Source organism: Andrena cerasifolii, chromosome 7, assembly GCF_050908995.1.
Source record: "Andrena cerasifolii isolate SP2316 chromosome 7, iyAndCera1_principal, whole genome shotgun sequence".
NCBI classification, from domain to species: Eukaryota; Metazoa; Arthropoda; class Insecta; order Hymenoptera; family Andrenidae; genus Andrena; species Andrena cerasifolii.
The window spans coordinates 335,836-353,268 of NC_135124.1; the positions used below are offsets into that span (position 1 = coordinate 335,836).

At 38.7% G+C, this 17,433-nt stretch overlaps 4 protein-coding genes and 2 long non-coding RNA genes across 6 annotated transcripts in view; 2 read left to right on the plus strand and 4 right to left on the minus strand.

The window, feature by feature from the left end:
- The window catches only part of Cow (Proteoglycan Cow), a 1,009,917-nt gene that overhangs the window by 199,712 nt on the left and 792,772 nt on the right, over nucleotides 1–17,433 (minus strand). The gene's annotated exons all lie outside the window — the stretch shown is intronic.
- Nucleotides 1,548–16,071, minus strand: LOC143371156 (uncharacterized). Its single transcript, XM_076816106.1, is given in 6 exon segments — nucleotides 1,548–2,543; nucleotides 13,933–14,175; nucleotides 14,177–14,337; nucleotides 14,512–14,742; nucleotides 14,745–15,335; nucleotides 15,846–16,071. Coding segments are annotated over 6 exon segments (2,181 nt in total). The 3' UTR covers nucleotides 1,548–1,814.
- Nucleotides 5,403–11,747, plus strand: LOC143371249 (uncharacterized). Its single transcript, XR_013085985.1, has 4 exons — nucleotides 5,403–5,604; nucleotides 11,390–11,529; nucleotides 11,609–11,656; nucleotides 11,717–11,747. It is a non-coding gene; the product is annotated as an uncharacterized LOC143371249 (long non-coding RNA).
- On the minus strand, nucleotides 5,563–11,768 carry LOC143371250 (uncharacterized). The gene is made up of 3 exons (XR_013085986.1): nucleotides 11,694–11,768; nucleotides 5,769–5,908; nucleotides 5,563–5,689 (listed from the first exon to the last, which is right to left on the minus strand). It is a non-coding gene; the product is annotated as an uncharacterized LOC143371250 (long non-coding RNA).
- On the minus strand, nucleotides 6,723–8,077 carry LOC143371244 (uncharacterized). The gene is given in 2 exon segments (XM_076816205.1): nucleotides 6,723–6,990; nucleotides 6,993–8,077. Coding segments are annotated over 2 exon segments (1,206 nt in total). The 5' UTR covers nucleotides 7,939–8,077; the 3' UTR covers nucleotides 6,723–6,730.
- On the plus strand, nucleotides 9,087–10,589 carry LOC143371240 (uncharacterized). The gene is given in 2 exon segments (XM_076816203.1): nucleotides 9,087–10,305; nucleotides 10,308–10,589. Coding segments are annotated over 2 exon segments (1,407 nt in total). The 5' UTR covers nucleotides 9,087–9,158; the 3' UTR covers nucleotides 10,568–10,589.

A 17,433-nucleotide genomic window follows, 5' to 3' on the forward strand; every position in this document is an offset into this window, starting at 1 on the left:
CTGTAAGAAGCGTGACGCGTGAGTGAGCGGTGTGAGAGATAGAAGTGGATAAGGTGTTAGTAGGGCGGGTAGGGAGTCAAAAGAGGGTGCAGAGAGAGAAAGGGGAGCTGGGAGTGAAGGGAGAGATAGGGCGAGGAAAAGGGGAGTGAGGGAGAGGAGGAAAACAGGGTGGAAGCACGCGAGTGTTGAGGTTAGGGTAAGCAGACGTGGGAACATGTATTAGAGAGATGTGCAAGGGAAGAAGAGGGAGGGGAGAGAGGAATAGGGGAAATGATAAAGGAAATATTGGACGAAGAATGTAAGGGAGAGGAATGGATGAAGAGGATAGAGGAAATGAGAGGGAAGGGGGATGGAGGAACCGGGGAGAAAGGAAAGGAACTAATGAATGAAAGGAGGAATGGAGTGAAAGAAAGGAAATGGAAGTCGAAGGCGGAGGAAAGGGGAGGAGACGAAAGCGGAAAAGGCATAGATTTAAGAGGCGAAAACGTCAGGCGCGGAATACATGGGAATAGAGTAAGCGCGTGCATGGAGAGGGGAGAGCGGTGGGCGAGAGAACGGAGGGGGAGAGCGAGCGAGGCGAGTGCGACGAAAGTAGGATAAGGACTTAAGATAAGGATAGGATAAGATTAGATTAAGGAAAATGTAAAGGAGACCTGTAACCCTATGGAGAAGCAATAAACCACATACAGCATGTAAGACTTCACCATCAGTATCTTCAATGTCCAATAATACATCCTTTACGGATGACGGTAATTGCTATCCGTCAAACCATTTAAAATCGTAATTATTCCCATCATTGAAAATCCAACCATAAACTTCTGGCTTCAATTTAGTTAAAATTTTCGAGTATTAGATTTGCCAAATATTTGTAATATAATAGGATCTTATTAGATGCTGCCATAATTCTGATTTGCATGGCGGTAAATTCGAAGCATCGAAATTTTTAATGTTTTTCTTTGCAAATGTTTTGTGAATATTTGTATTCTATATTGAGATGAAGATTGAGATCGAGCTTCATTTACGTCATGGACAGATCGTATACCGTATATTTCGCAAATAAATTTCTCTAATATTGGGAATGTGACATTTCTGTCACATGAGACATCACCCAAATCTGAAAAAGCCTGTTGGTATTCTTCTGATTTTTATAAAAATTTTAATGGTCGTTGCTTCCCCTTGCGATAAAAAGACGGATTATAATCACATCCCGTTAAGGCGTGAAATCCTGGAAGCGCTTTGCAAAATAAATCTCCTAGCGATTGATATAATTCATTGACATGAATAAATGTTTTATTGCATGAAATTCCAGTTTCTATCCAAATATTTAGTCTACCTTTTAAGCAGTGTATATTTCCCAGCATTATAATTAGAATATCTGTATCGGAGCATTTAATAAGAATATTTGCGTCGTAATCGATATTGCAAGTGTGAAATCAACAATCTTTGTGTCCGGTTGTTACATGCTAATTGTTCACTAATAGTTTGAATAACATTTCCATTTTCAACTTTATAACTGTAACAATTATCAAAATTCAGATATATAGTTTTATTGCCAATAAACGATGCCATTTCATCATTTCTGCAATGCATAATTAAAAAGTCGACAAGAGCTTCCTTAAAACTGCTAGGTATTTCTCAATTCTTTTATAAAATTAGCGGGTCTTGTTTGCTCCGATCCAGATAAAATATACAGATGGTCTATCGAGGCACTTTCGCAAGTACGTTCGTAATCCTTTATTGAAGGCGAAAAATAGCGATCAAAAATTAAATGTATGACAGATGCTTAAAAATTTGTAATAATTTGTAATATTTTTTTAGATCTTTCCGAAGGTTTTTGGAACTTCTTTTATAGAATGTAATACAAAAAATCCATCGAGTATTACGACATCAATGTTTGGTGGTGGATGGCCTTCAATTTTATTTCCCAATGATTTCACTAGCGTAGATTTATCTGCTTTGCAAATGCTTCCATCAATGTGGCACAAAGATATTGGCACTGGAGTCACAGGATACGATAAAATCTTTTCAATATTTGGGTTATGTCTCATGGATATTCCCAATAACCTTCCAAATAAATCCCTTTGAAGTCGGATTTCCTGTACTTTATTATTGACAACTATTTTCTTTTTTTCAGTAGAACATGAAAAACTCATGATTTTATTCTGTTTAATGGCTTTTTCAAATCTGTCTCCTGACGTAGCACATTCAGAAATGAAATTCTCTCTTAAACTATTTCCAGTACTTTCCACGTTTAAAAGATAGTCAGAAACTTCGTTTGATGCTGCACGCCCAGTATTAATATTATATAAGAGATCTTTATCTAGTTCTATGGAGTCAAACGAATTCATATTTTGTTTTATAGTATATATGAAATTTTGTAACTGAAGAGAGTCTTTATTAATTTGTTGTTTCTCTAAATCTGCGGTAACATCTTGAGCCCTTTTTATACCAGCTTCTTCATAGGTGTGAGATATTACAGTAGCTCTGAAGCTATGACTTTTCGACCATCGTTGTCGAGCAGATATGGAGTTTGTGAAATGTATCTAGAGACGCGGTAGCGTCTCGACGCCATGTACAGGAAAGAAAGTACAGAAAAGAAAAAGACACCCTGTATATGACGACTGTCGCTACCGCTATCATTTACTCGTCGCCGGGCTATTCCAACCTAACCTGAAATTTATTTCATTAATATCTCATCACGCCTGCAATATTTCCTAAATTTAAAGGCATTTTTCTTATGTAAACCGCATATAAGCTTTCGATTAAGACCAATTTCAATTAAATCGGTCCTCGCATAACAGAGATATCGTAATATCGTCTCATGAATCTGTCAGAAACGGTAAGGTTTTTCTCCTGATTCTTCAACCAAATTTTGTCGACATAATACGTATTCGCGTTACACGCACACCTTCAGCCAAAACGAAACTAACACATTTCGTTCGACGATTCGTCGACTCTCGGTACCATTCGGCAGGGATCGTCGACCGTCATTGTACACATACCTATATATACTATTGAATTTTACAACTTACCAAGTATCAAACCATCATAACCTGCCAAGTCTCAAATAAGGTAAGTTGTCCAAATTTGAAATGTTACGAGTTTGTACACCACATAGGAGACTGAATTATTGTCTCAATTAACAAGGTATCTCGCCAAATTTTTTAAATAGATTTCTTATGTAGAGTCGCAGACTTGGAAGTTGTTCGGAGAAGGTTCGACAGAGAAGCATCTCCTTTCGCATAAGTTTCTGGTAATTTGTACCATGCATGTACAAAATATACATAGGAGACTGAATTATTGTCTCAATTAACTAGGTAAGTAGCCAAAATATTTTTAATAGATTTCTTATGTAGAGTCGCAAACTTGGAAGTTGTCCGGAGAAGGTTCGACAGAGAAGCATCTCCTTTCGCAAAAGTTTCTGGAAATTTGTACCATGCATGTGCAAAATAATATATTGTTGTAACAAATTGCATTGTATTTAAATTGCCAGAGATTTGTATACCAGCAATTTAGAGTTTTTATGTAAAGCTTATATTACAGAAATGAAGGGAGCGCAAAGGCATGGATAGAGTTCAACGGGTCGCACAGGCTTGGATGGATAGAAATGAATAGGACGCACAGGCTTGGAGGTTGTCCGGAGCAGATTAGATAAATAGACAGAGCATCTTGTTTCGCACAAGTTTCTGGAAGCTTGTAAAATAAGGTAAATCGCCAAAATTTGTCAAAAGATATTTTAATGAGAATTAAGAAAATAGATTATGGTGGACTGCTTGCAATGTAGAGCAAGTCACATTAGTGAAAAAAGTACACTGAAAACACATCTCCCTTGATGCTTTTCAATTTTTTGTGAAAGACATTCCCTGATAACCAGATCGGGCAGCAGGATCTGCCGGCAGGGTCTGCTTGTCAGGGTCTGCCGGCAGATCGACGGCAGATCGACGGCAGGTCCTGTTGCCCGCCTGACACATCCAACAGCGCCATCTGAAGGCCACAATTGCCAAAGATTTCCCTACGCGTGACGTCACTTGGACCTACGCACCAACACAAATGTATCCTTATTGCTGTAGGTGTATCCCTATTCCCTCCCTTTCTACTACGCGTGGAGAATTGATAGACAGGAGAAATGGAGCAGTGGATTCTGCTCACATAACCTGCGAGCAGATTCTACAGTTTATTAGATAAGTTTTCTATTTATTTGTAAAAGTATATATTTTGTCTTTAATAACATACAGTGATTACAATTACAGAATAATATAAGTGGCACATATAAATCGGAAGAGAAATTTTCAATATTTACATTTAGAAGTGGTGATTCTAGATGCAAACATAAGTCAATTTTGTCTAGAACGAAGGGCAATATCAGAAACTTCTATTCTATATTTTCGACTTATTTTTTTGCGTAGAATCACCACTTCTTTTTTGCTTGTGTTAACTCTGAAAACAAATACAATATTAGCTTAAAATTGAAATGATACTGGGAAAGTACCGATCAATGAGTATTTTATTAAACGGGCGCTGAAAAGTGCCGATTGTTGTTCATTGTGAACGTCGAGAGGTAGTTCCCGTTGTAATAAATTAAAATGGGCACTGAAAAGTACCATTTGGTCTCTTCGCCACTGTAAAAGGAGACACGTCTCTACTTTTAATGGGCATGTGAAAACGGACCTGCAGAGGTCGTCATCAGCTTCGTCGGGCTGCTGGTCGCTCCAGAAACTGCGGGGCACTCGAGGTTCCTGGGATGGCGATGCTGGCTTCGTGCGCGGACCACGCTTCCTACAGCGTATCCTCTCCTTTGCCGCCTTCAGTTCCGCTTGCATCCGCAATTGGAAGTCCGGTCGGGTTGGCTTCTGGAACTTGGGGTTCTGAGCCACACCGTCTGAAAAAGAAATGTATGCAAAGTACTTTAGCATCAATGGAACATACAGTAATAGTAACAATAATTCTACGTAAAAAGATGAAGAATGCTTATTGTTTCGTACCAAAAATCGCCCTCGCGATGCGGGTGTCATATAAGAATCTGAGTCCTTCGCGGGCAAACCAAGTGAACGACGACGTTAAGTCGTCCGGCAGTGCTTCCTTAAAGCAGCACTTGACCGTTCCCTTCAAATCGAACCCGCCCACGTATTCGAAATACTTTACCTAAACAAAGCGAGTAAAGATTGATGTAAGTAAGGAAAAGTAAGTGAAAGAAAAGAGGATCGTAACGGCGACAACGGGCGATCGGCGTCGACGGTGGCGTGATTAGTCGTCGATCGAAAGCGTCCGAAGCGTGAACTCTTGTGCCTATTTTACTATATTCTATTATATTTCTTCATCATATTAATAAACTTGTTTTTATCTTGCGATCCCTGTGAGTTAGCTATAATAATAAAAAGAATCCTACATATATATAAAAGTAAATAAAAGAATAATTTCGTTTTCACTTACAACTTTGGAATAAGTGTCGTCATCGATGTCCTCAAAACAGTCCACCTCCTGCACTGAGGACAAAGGGAGGACTGCTGGTTTCATCGGTTGACCGGTATTATGGGTGGCCTGGACAGATTTCTAAATACTCAGCAAGAGAGTATTCATTCTTCTGCAAACAGAACGGATGGAGACGTAACGTATTAATAAACACGATACACGCGATACTTACATTAGCTCCGCCTCGATCCGATTGCGCCCCGTGAGATCTTCCATGCTCCTGCGAACATTAACATTTATAAGAAAATATCCTTACAGTAATATTTTTATAGCAAAAAAAAAGAAACATGTAAATTTACCCATTATCAGGAGGTTGGGTCGGCGCTGTATTGTGCCGCAACGGCTCACTCTGGATCACAGTGGCGCGTGCAGACGATATCCCTGGATCCTGATGATACGTGAATGGTGCGGGGGCAGGAACACTAGCCGCATAATTATCCTGAAACATATAAATATTACTCGGGTCAACAGTAGGAACACCCTTTGACGTTGTTGAACCGTGTTCCTACAGGACCATCCTTAAATCATCGATGTCCTGATCGATCGGTGGTCTCGGCGCGGTCAACGTCCTTCGCCGTTTCGGCGCTTCCTCCTCCTCCGAAGACGTCTGGTACCGTGCTGGTTTCGTGGTCACACGTTTCTCTCGTTGGTCCATGTCAGCCTGTAAGTAAAAGTAAATATTACAATACTTAGCAAAGGCGTGTTAGTTGTTTTTTCCATTTTACATGCAATATTTCATGCACCAACTATTCTCACCTTTTCCATATTATATTTGTATGTATCTTAATTGTACGAAACCTCAAGACGAACCTATACAACGTGCTACTCAATAATTCGATTGTAACTCGACAAAGGCTACAACAGTAGAAAACGTGAAAAAATGACCCATGCAGAAACATTCGAACCAAAGGATAAAATAACCCATCACCAGAGATTAACAAGGATACGTGTAAATATGGTTTTACTTGTGAAGAGAAATACAAAAGAATAAAATGTAAATATTATAGCACGTCACTCACCAGAAAATAGTCGTAACTTACCAAAAACAAGAGACGAAGCTAGAAAGGGAACAAGATTTTCTTTTTACATGGAGGAAATCCCTAACGGATACCTCACCCCCCGTGGGAAGAGTGAGATTATGTACGGCTTGCACCCACTAAAACCACCATGGTGACCGCCTGACGCGAGAGGCTTACACAAGGGAGAGAGACTATGCAGCGAGATACTTCTAACGATAATGAAGATGGAAGAATTTGAAACACTACGGCTTCTCGCTGTGTGTAATAACGGCAACGACATAGCTACGGGTTTCTAAGGAGATGAGGTCGTCGTTATTGCCAGTGGGCATATTATCGTGAAAAAGCATTCTAAAACATTTGGCGTAAACCTGATCGGGGGAGATATATAAAATGTCTTGGCTCAATGTGGCGCATTTATGTACGCCAAGAGCTGAAGATATTATGCCGATATCATAAAAATCATCGATCTCTAGAAATTTTTTAATACCTAAACGATAGGAGAAATTAAGCAGATCGAGCCGTCGACTGAGATGCAACAAGTATCGCGTACATTGATGCCCAGAGATATGCTATTGAACTCTATCTTACGGTACTGAGAACAATCGGGGTCGTTATTAAGTGGTCTAGATACGCGAATAGAAAAATTGACATTACAATGAATGTTTGTGCCATGAAATTGTATCTCCCTCATCCTATTGGAAAATTGTTGGAGAGGATGATTTGGCTTCCTGAGATACTTTTTACAAATGGACATGTTGTTTTCATATGGAAAAGCAGAACATGAATCTAAATTACCAAGACGTCTGACATCGTTGGTTAAATGAAGAAGGCCATGGACGTTATAACTATTCAAAGTTGGGCCATAAAGTTCTTGGTTACGAAGAACAAATTTCTGCAAAGCTAACTCTGCGAAGCTCAAGTGTGGGATCGAAGGAGATTCTGAAACTAAAACCCGTATGGCCGTATGTAATAATAAGAAATGCTTGTGCACGGTTTTCTCCAGTACACGATTCAGTATAACTGGCCCTGTATACAGAAGGAACTGACGAAATTCGGTCGCTTTATATCTAGAGGGTAGTTCGATAGCTCTAGGACGTCTGGCAAAGTCTGAGGGGCAATATTTTCTAAGACTCTTCAGTCTCGCAGATAGTATAGAAATGTCTCTGCGGCGCAATTTTGAGAAAGGTGAATACTCTTCATGTAGCCACGCAGACAACAGTTTCTTTACTACGCCCAAGCATACAAGATGCATATGCTCGAAAGGAACTTGCGAAACCATTCCCATCGGTAGTGATGACAATGGGCTTGTACCTTCCTGGTGATGCATCTGGTCTAACCGTCCAACGTAATCCTCATTGGTTCGAGGAGAATGATTTATCCCATCGAAAGCGTAATGCTTACCGTTCAGGGTACCAGAAACCGTACATTTGGAACAGGGACGGATAGACATATGCCCACGATGATTTAATACAAATGCTCGAGCTGGTGCGTCAGCTATGAAACATCTCAGTCGTACGGGCAACTTAATCGAATGAAAATTTATGCCTCCGTTGGACACGATGGCCCTGACGTCTGCAATAAATTTCTCAAAGAAAATATTGGGGTCGTGTGGTTTTTGGGGACCTTTATAGATGCCTACCACTGTCGGCATTATACGAGGACGCGAACTGGGAAGTAGAGTCCTGACCAATCGCGTAGAGGCCCATGAGCGTAGCCCACTGTACCGCCAAAATGTTACCTCGTGGTACCCTTTGTCCGACGTGGTACCCTTTGTGCTTTAAAAACGAACGCTCGGATTGCCTGCACCACCTTGCGGAAACTCGTGATTGGTCGGGACTCTACTTCCCAGTTCGCGTTTGTTTCGAATTCTCGTTCATTCTGAGGTGGCAGTCATCGACGGCAGATCCAAAGAATTTCCAGAGCTACAAAACCACGAAAATCATCCCGAGACATCCACAAGACGTAAGTAATTATGGAATTTAATAATTCCAAATTGTCTACGTCGCGGAAATCGGGACACGCATTATCGGCGAGGCAAAGAAGCAGGGTTATGCGCGAAGTGCGAAGCAACTTACGCGTGCGATACCGTGCTACATTTAACACCGTCAGTAGAGTAGCCGATAATATTTCCAACGTGCAAGATGCTGCTAGCACATCTGCAGCTGTAGTTCGTCCGCTCCTGTTAATTTAATCCCCGATAGATTCAGTGCTAGGCGCAATATAAATATAGAAGACGCCGGTCCTTCTACTTCCACGTCACGCGTTTCTAATATCCATGATACATTTTCAGTGTCCTGTGGTACTTCCTCCGAGCCATCTTTTCGCCAACGGTTAGCGTCTTGTTTCGTAGACAACGATTTGACACACGTTCAAGGAAATAATATTTTATCTCTCCTTCGAACAGATTCCTGTTTCTCCAAGTTGCCTCGGGATGTTAGAACACTTCTATCTACGCCACGTAATCCTGTTGTTCCATTCGTCGTGGAACCAGGAGAATACATTCATTTCGACCTGGAAGCAGAAATTAATAAAAGTCTCCCTAACACTTTGTCGGTATCTTTTGTTAGACAGTTAGAATTAGATTTTCATTCTGACGAATGTAGTTCGGACAAATCAGGTTCCATTCATATCTGGCCCGTCCAATGTAGGATTTCAAATATTCCTCGTATAATGCCGACAGTGGTAGGCATCTATAAAGGTCCCCAAAAACCACACGACCCCAATATTTTCTTTGAGAAATTTATTGCAGACGTCAGGGCCATCGTGTCCAACGGAGGCATAAATTTTCATTCGATTAAGTTGCCCGTACGACTGAGATGTTTCATAGCTGACGCACCAGCTCGAGCATTTGTATTAAATCATCGTGGGCATATGTCTATCCGTCCCTGTTCCAAATGTACGGTTTCTGGTACCCTGAACGGTAAGCATTACGCTTTCGATGGGATAAATCATTCTCCTCGAACCAATGAGGATTACGTTGGACGGTTAGACCAGATGCATCACCAGGAAGGTACAAGCCCATTGTCATCACTACCGATGGGAATGGTTTCGCAAGTTCCTTTCGAGCATATGCATCTTGTATGCTTGGGCGTAGTAAAGAAACTGTTGTCTGCGTGGCTACATGAAGAGTATTCACCTTTCTCAAAATTGCGCCGCAGAGACATTTCTATACTATCTGCGAGACTGAAGAGTCTTAGAAAATATTGCCCCTCAGACTTTGCCAGACGTCCTAGAGCTATCGAACTACCCTCTAGATATAAAGCGACCGAATTTCGTCAGTTCCTTCTGTATACAGGGCCAGTTATACTGAATCGTGTACTGGAGAAAACCGTGCACAAGCATTTCTTATTATTACATGCGGCCATACGGGTTTTAGTTTCAGAATCTCCTTCGATCCCACACTTGAGCTTCGCAGAGTTAGCTTTGCAGAAATTTGTTCTTCGTAACCAAGAACTTTATGGCCCAACTTTGAATAGTTATAACGTCCATGGCCTTCTTCATTTAACCAACGATGTCAGACGTCTTGGTAATTTAGATTCATGTTCTGCTTTTCCATATGAAAACAACATGTCCATTTGTAAAAAGTATCTCAGGAAGCCAAATCATCCTCTCCAACAATTTTCCAATAGGATGAGGGAGATACAATTTCATGGCACAAACATTCATTGTAATGTCAATTTTTCTATTCGCGTATCTAGACCACTTAATAACGACCCCGATTGTTCTCAGTACCGTAAGATAGAGTTCAATAGCATATCTCTGGGCATCAATGTACGCGATACTTGTTGCATCTCAGTCGACGGCTCGATCTGCTTAATTTCTCCTATCGTTTAGGTATTAAAAAATTTCTAGAGATCGATGATTTTTATGATATCGGCATAATATCTTCAGCTCTTGGCGTACATAAATGCGCCACATTGAGCCAAGACATTTTATATATCTCCCCCGATCAGGTTTACGCCAAATGTTTTAGAATGCTTTTTCACGATAATATGCCCACTGGCAATAACGACGACCTCATCTCCTTAGAAACCCGTAGCTATGTCGTTGCCGTTATTACACACAGCGAGAAGCCGTAGTGTTTCAAATTCTTCCATCTTCATTATCGTTAGAAGTATCTCGCTGCATAGTCTCTCTCCCTTGTGTAAGCCTCTCGCGTCAGGCGGTCACCATGGTGGTTTTAGTGGGTGCAAGCCGTACATAATCTCACTCTTCCCACGGGGGGTGAGGTATCCGTTAGGGATTTCCTCCATGTAAAAAGAAAATCTTGTTCCCTTTCTAGCTTCGTCTCTTGTTTTTGGTAAGTTACGACTATTTTCTGGTGAGTGACGTGCTATAATATTTACATTTTATTCTTTTGTATTTCTCTTCACAAGTAAAACCATATTTACACGTATCCTTGTTAATCTCTGGTGATGGGTTATTTTATCCTTTGGTTCGAATGTTTCTGCATGGGTCATTTTTTCACGTTTTCTACTGTTGTAGCCTTTGTCGAGTTACAATCGAATTATTGAGTAGCACGTTGTATAGGTTCGTCTTGAGGTTTCGTACAATTAAGATACATACAAATATAATATGGAAAAGGTGAGAATAGTTGGTGCATGAAATATTGCATGTAAAATGGAAAAAACAACTAACACGCCTTTGCTAAGTATTGTAATATTTACTTTTACTTACAGGCTGACATGGACCAACGAGAGAAACGTGTGACCACGAAACCAGCACGGTACCAGACGTCTTCGGAGGAGGAGGAAGCGCCGAAACGGCGAAGGACGTTGACCGCGCCGAGACCACCGATCGATCAGGACATCGATGATTTAAGGATGGTCCTGCAGGAACACGGTTCAACAACGTCAAAGGGTGTTCCTACTGTTGACCCGAGTAATATTTATATGTTTCAGGATAATTATGCGGCTAGTGTTCCTGCCCCCGCACCATTCACGTATCATCAGGATCCAGGGATATCGTCTGCACGCGCCACTGTGATCCAGAGTGAGCCGTTGCGGCACAATACAGCGCCGACCCAACCTCCTGATAATGGGTAAATTTACATGTTTCTTTTTTTTTGCTATAAAAATATTACTGTAAGGATATTTTCTTATAAATGTTAATGTTCGCAGGAGCATGGAAGATCTCACGGGGCGCAATCGGATCGAGGCGGAGCTAATGTAAGTATCGCGTGTATCGTGTTTATTAATACGTTACGTCTCCATCCGTTCTGTTTGCAGAAGAATGAATACTCTCTTGCTGAGTATTTAGAAATTTGTCCAGGCCACCCATAATACCGGTCAACCGATGAAACCAGCAGTCCTCCCTTTGTCCTCAGTGCAGGAGGTGGACTGTTTTGAGGACATCGATGACGACACTTATTCCAAAGTTGTAAGTGAAAACGAAATTATTCTTTTATTTACTTTTATATATATGTAGGATTCTTTTTATTATTATAGCTAACTCACAGGGATCGCAAGATAAAAACAAGTTTATTAATATGATGAAGAAATATAATAGAATATAGTAAAATAGGCACAAGAGTTCACGCTTCGGACGCTTTCGATCGACGACTAATCACGCCACCGTCGACGCCGATCGCCCGTTGTCGCCGTTACGATCCTCTTTTCTTTCACTTACTTTTCCTTACTTACATCAATCTTTACTCGCTTTGTTTAGGTAAAGTATTTCGAATACGTGGGCGGGTTCGATTTGAAGGGAACGGTCAAGTGCTGCTTTAAGGAAGCACTGCCGGACGACTTAACGTCGTCGTTCACTTGGTTTGCCCGCGAAGGACTCAGATTCTTATATGACACCCGCATCGCGAGGGCGATTTTTGGTACGAAACAATAAGCATTCTTCATCTTTTTACGTAGAATTATTGTTACTATTACTGTATGTTCCATTGATGCTAAAGTACTTTGCATACATTTCTTTTTCAGACGGTGTGGCTCAGAACCCCAAGTTCCAGAAGCCAACCCGACCGGACTTCCAATTGCGGATGCAAGCGGAACTGAAGGCGGCAAAGGAGAGGATACGCTGTAGGAAGCGTGGTCCGCGCACGAAGCCAGCATCGCCATCCCAGGAACCTCGAGTGCCCCGCAGTTTCTGGAGCGACCAGCAGCCCGACGAAGCTGATGACGACCTCTGCAGGTCCGTTTTCACATGCCCATTAAAAGTAGAGACGTGTCTCCTTTTACAGTGGCGAAGAGACCAAATGGTACTTTTCAGTGCCCATTTTAATTTATTACAACGGGAACTACCTCTCGACGTTCACAATGAACAATAATCGGCACTTTTCAGCGCCCGTTTAATAAAATACTCATTGATCGGTACTTTCCCAGTATCATTTCAATTTTAAGCTAATATTGTATTTGTTTTCAGAGTTAACACAAGCAAAGAAGAAGTGGTGATTCTACGCAAAAAAATAAGTCGAAAATATAGAATAGAAGTTTCTGATATTGCAATTAAATCATATATATTCAGTTTAGCAACACCAATTCGGAGCGCAGCGCCAAGTATTTTGAATAATATATTTATTCGTATTAAAATATTTATTTGTATAAAAATATAGTTGCTTAATATTATTTAATACCTTTTTTCTTTGTAGAAATAGCCATTGTTATAATTGGCGCAATTTTTGTATATCATTAATTTTAATTCTTTTAGATGGGTTCATTAAAATGTCCGCGATATGAGTAATGGAAGCTATGAACACAGCATTTTAGCTGTGTATATGTAGTTGTGTCATCTTAAGCGCAGTTGGAAAGCACCTTCATGTACTTGCAGCTCATTGTGATTTCACATATTTCTTTTTATTTTGTAATTATTATTATATTCTATTTTTTGTGATTTATTTGATTTTATGTAATTGGCGTAATTTTTTTACTTTTTTAAAAGTTTTTTATGGGGATAACACCTATCCAAGAGGGAAAACAGAAGAAAAATGTTAAAGGTTTGAATGACAATAATATGAAAACTGAATCACTGTTAATTATATAAAATAAGGATTCAAGTTTAAAGGTAGGCTAAACGTGAAAATTATACATATTTTGCTGTAGTTTTTTGCTTCGTCATCTTGATTTTATATCTAAGTTATGAGTTATACAAAAATGTAATTATTAAATCTAGTTATGTATTCTATTGTGTGAGAGTACCTCTTTGATAATTTTAATGTTTTTCCGCATCTTTTACTGTCAAATATGAATATTTAGTTTTGAATTCTAGAATCGAAATCGATATATAAGTTTTCTGAGACATGAAAAGCAGTATTTCTCAAATTTTAAATATTTAAGAGATACGATCTTGAAGAAAATGGCTTTGTATGTAAGATACTCAAATACATACATTATAATGCCATTAACAATTACACAACTATTAAAACATCTATAATTTATATGTAACTAACCTTTTTAATGCTCAAAATGAAGTTTATAAATAATAAAAATAATAATATAATACCAGTCAATCTTCTCGCAGCGTCCGCATTTATCGTTTGTTCAAGCGTCAAATCTATTGGCATCCTTGAAAACGGCTTCTCGATTCTTTCAATGTCAAAATATCACATTTTAAAATCATTTTCTAACCATGGATGCGTTTGTTCCACTTTTAATAAGTTATCACAGTATTTGAGTAGCCAATGTGAATAATTATTATGATTAAACATAAAAAATAAATTACAAAGTTTCGGTATGATGTAGGTATTTGTAAATTTGAAAATCTCCTGTACGAATACTTCTACTGAAAATGAGATAATAATTTATGAAGTTGATGTACATCATATAGAATTGCACAGTTTTGCCAATATTGCTGATATTCCAAATATTTGGATAAAATGACGTCAAGATATTTATTTTCAATACTATTACTTGACACTTAAAAGTAAATGTTATCGGTTCGGTCTATTTTTAATATCGGTATAAAAATAGACCGAACCGGTGCGCCGATAACATTTACTTTTAAGTTTTAAAAATTCTTTACGGTCGAAATTCTAAATCATTTTATTTACTATTACTTGACTATTGTTTTGACTGACACTTTTGTATTGCTTCAAGTAAGTTATCTTCAATGTTTATCTGTTCTCGAGTTAAAAAAACTTCAAAATGTAGAATTTGTAGTCCTAATGCTGCCATAGGATGAAGACGCTTGCATCTGTTAAAATGTTTTCCACTTATAAACCTATTTACTGAACCACTTGCTAATAGTTCACTCTCAACCCTCACTTGAATTAATTCACATTCATCAATGAATTTTCCTACAGCTTTAGAATAAAAAGATTGTCGAATTGTGGTTTTCCAGTTGACTGAATTTAAAAAGCTGTTTTAGCAATAGCTAAATCATATGTAACTTGTATGTACCTTTGTTGACATATTTCGGCAACTTTTTGGCTTTGTCTCATTGTTTCATACACAACTGATGTATCTGTCGATGACTGATTGATTGGCGTGAGGTAAAATATTTTTTGTTTACAAATACTAAGTTGTACTATTTTACTATTGAAGCATACCCACATAGGCGTGACCGGTACTTTCAAATAATGGGATAAAACCCACATAACATCCAATTTTTCTATAAAATCATGAGTACTTAGACTTATTTGACGCAATTCATCATCGATTGCTAACAAATGTTCAACAACTTCAGGTTGTTTAGTATATGATATTAACTCCGGAACAATGGTATCAAACGTTTTTCTTCTTTTAGAAGCTAGAGGTGCATTATCATTGTTATTATCACTTTCGCATATATCAGTATTATCGTTTGTATGCACATTTTGATATAAAATTCCAACCGTGTCGTGTAATGTATCTCTACCACTACACGTTTCCACAAATCGATCGAAATTATCAAAGGCAACGCCTGTACAATAATCAGGAGACAATTTGACACCCTCTGGGCAAATATTTGAGGAAGTGAACGCGAATTTTTTAAAGCCAAACAATTAAATATACCTATTTACTTCCAGTTAAAAATAACAATTAACAATCACAAATAACAGAAACAATTAACAGTACCACGTAATGGTAATAATTAACAGTAACAATTAAGTTACTTTCCAAAAACACAACCGTTTAAGATTTATAAAGATAGCTCCACGTTCCTTCAAGCTCTAGATAGTACTATTTGAAAGCAGATAGCATTTACTAACAGCCCTGTAAAGATTCATGTATAAAGATTTGTGTGACCAGCTCTTAGACTACAATTTCTGAGCTTTTCTGCGGATTTTAAAAAATTTTCGAACTGTATTCCCATCGTTACTTATTGAACCAAAACCTGGTTTTGGCTAGTCAACAATTAAGCCCATTTCTTTTCTAAATTTTTTTTGAACTTCATGTTTCCTTTTCTTTACTTCAGCTTTCTTTTCATTACTTCTCATTTGCCATTTCTTGACGTTTATCCGATAGCTGATATTCAACATACAGTCGAAAAGTCTTATCCAGAAATGCAATGTTGACAAGCCAAAACGATAATTTTCCACGTTTACTTTTCCTTGTACAGGCTCAGCGTGCATCGATTTAGGAATTGCTCCACAAATATAACACGTCGTGGAGGATTTCGTTTCCGTAAGTATATTGCAAACCTTGCCGTCCACCATCGTTAAAAAAAACATATAATATATAGAGACTTCCTTTGCATCGATATGTACTTTTGTCGGATTTAGAGTATCTATTTGCTTTTGAATTTTATCTACTTCGGTTTTAACGAAATCAGTCTCTTTCTGTAGAATGAATTTTAGGGGGCGGCAATATCTCGTTGAAGAGGGACTTGGGTTTTCCCAAACTGACTTAGATTAGTTACACAGTTTTATAGGCACAAAAGAAATTAAAAACAAAAATTCGTCGTTACTTTCAACAGATATGAATTTCTGTTTGTGCATGCTATGTCCAGAGCTCCCATCACAACCCCATTTACAAAATAATTGTAGGTCATTTTATGCTGTAAATATATTATCATTAAAACTTAACAAGCGATTTACCCAATGGTCCAATGTTACCTGCAAAGAGAGTTCCGCACTTGCCTCTATGTATAATTGTAATAGCACTACTAGGAGGCAAACACGCTCGTTTAACTTTTCTCACGGAATAATATGAGGGACACATTTTTTGTCCTAAGCTTGAAGCTCTTTTCCTATTAAGTTTATAGGGAAAGGAAGTACTCTTCGTATCGACATACAATGCCAAAGCCTCATCGGGTGTCATTGATTTTGGTTTTGCCTTCTTTTCGCAATTTTGTTTCCGCAAAGACTTTATTTCCTTTGCAAAACATATCGCGTTACTAACAAGATTAGCAGAATTTCTTTGCCCTTTTGAACGTAGAGCTATTTCTGCAGCAAAAGTTATTTCATTCACAGAATTTTCTTGTGTAATTTTCACCACTTTACGTTTCTTAGTTTTATAAGAAGACTCTTCAAAAGATTTCATTGGCCTTCCACAGAACGAGAGCTTCACGGTGATGCTATGTCATCGATATCAAGTCGACCTTCATATGAAACACAACCTTTTCCTTGAAGCCAGTCGTTAAATCTATTTAAAAAATATTCTCGTTGTTGACCACTTATATCCCACCGATCTTTTATTCGGCTTATTATTTTTTATATGTTAGCCCTCATTTTCCGAATAGTTACGTCTGGTGCATAAATACAACTAATTTTACATAAAATTTGCTGTGTTAATGCAGATACAAACAGAAGATAGAGGACAACACCAGCTACAATTATTTTGTAAAGAGGGTTGTGATGGGAGTTCGGTGCATAGCATGTACAAACAGAAATTCACATCTGCTGGAAGTAATGACGAATTTCTGTTTTTAATTTCCACTGTGCCTATAAAATTGTGTAACGATTCCAATTCAGTGTGCGAAAACCCAAGTCCTTCTTCTACTAGATATTGCCACCCTTTACAATTCATATTGCAGAAAGAGAGTGATGATCTCGTTAAAAACGAAGTAGTTCAATGGC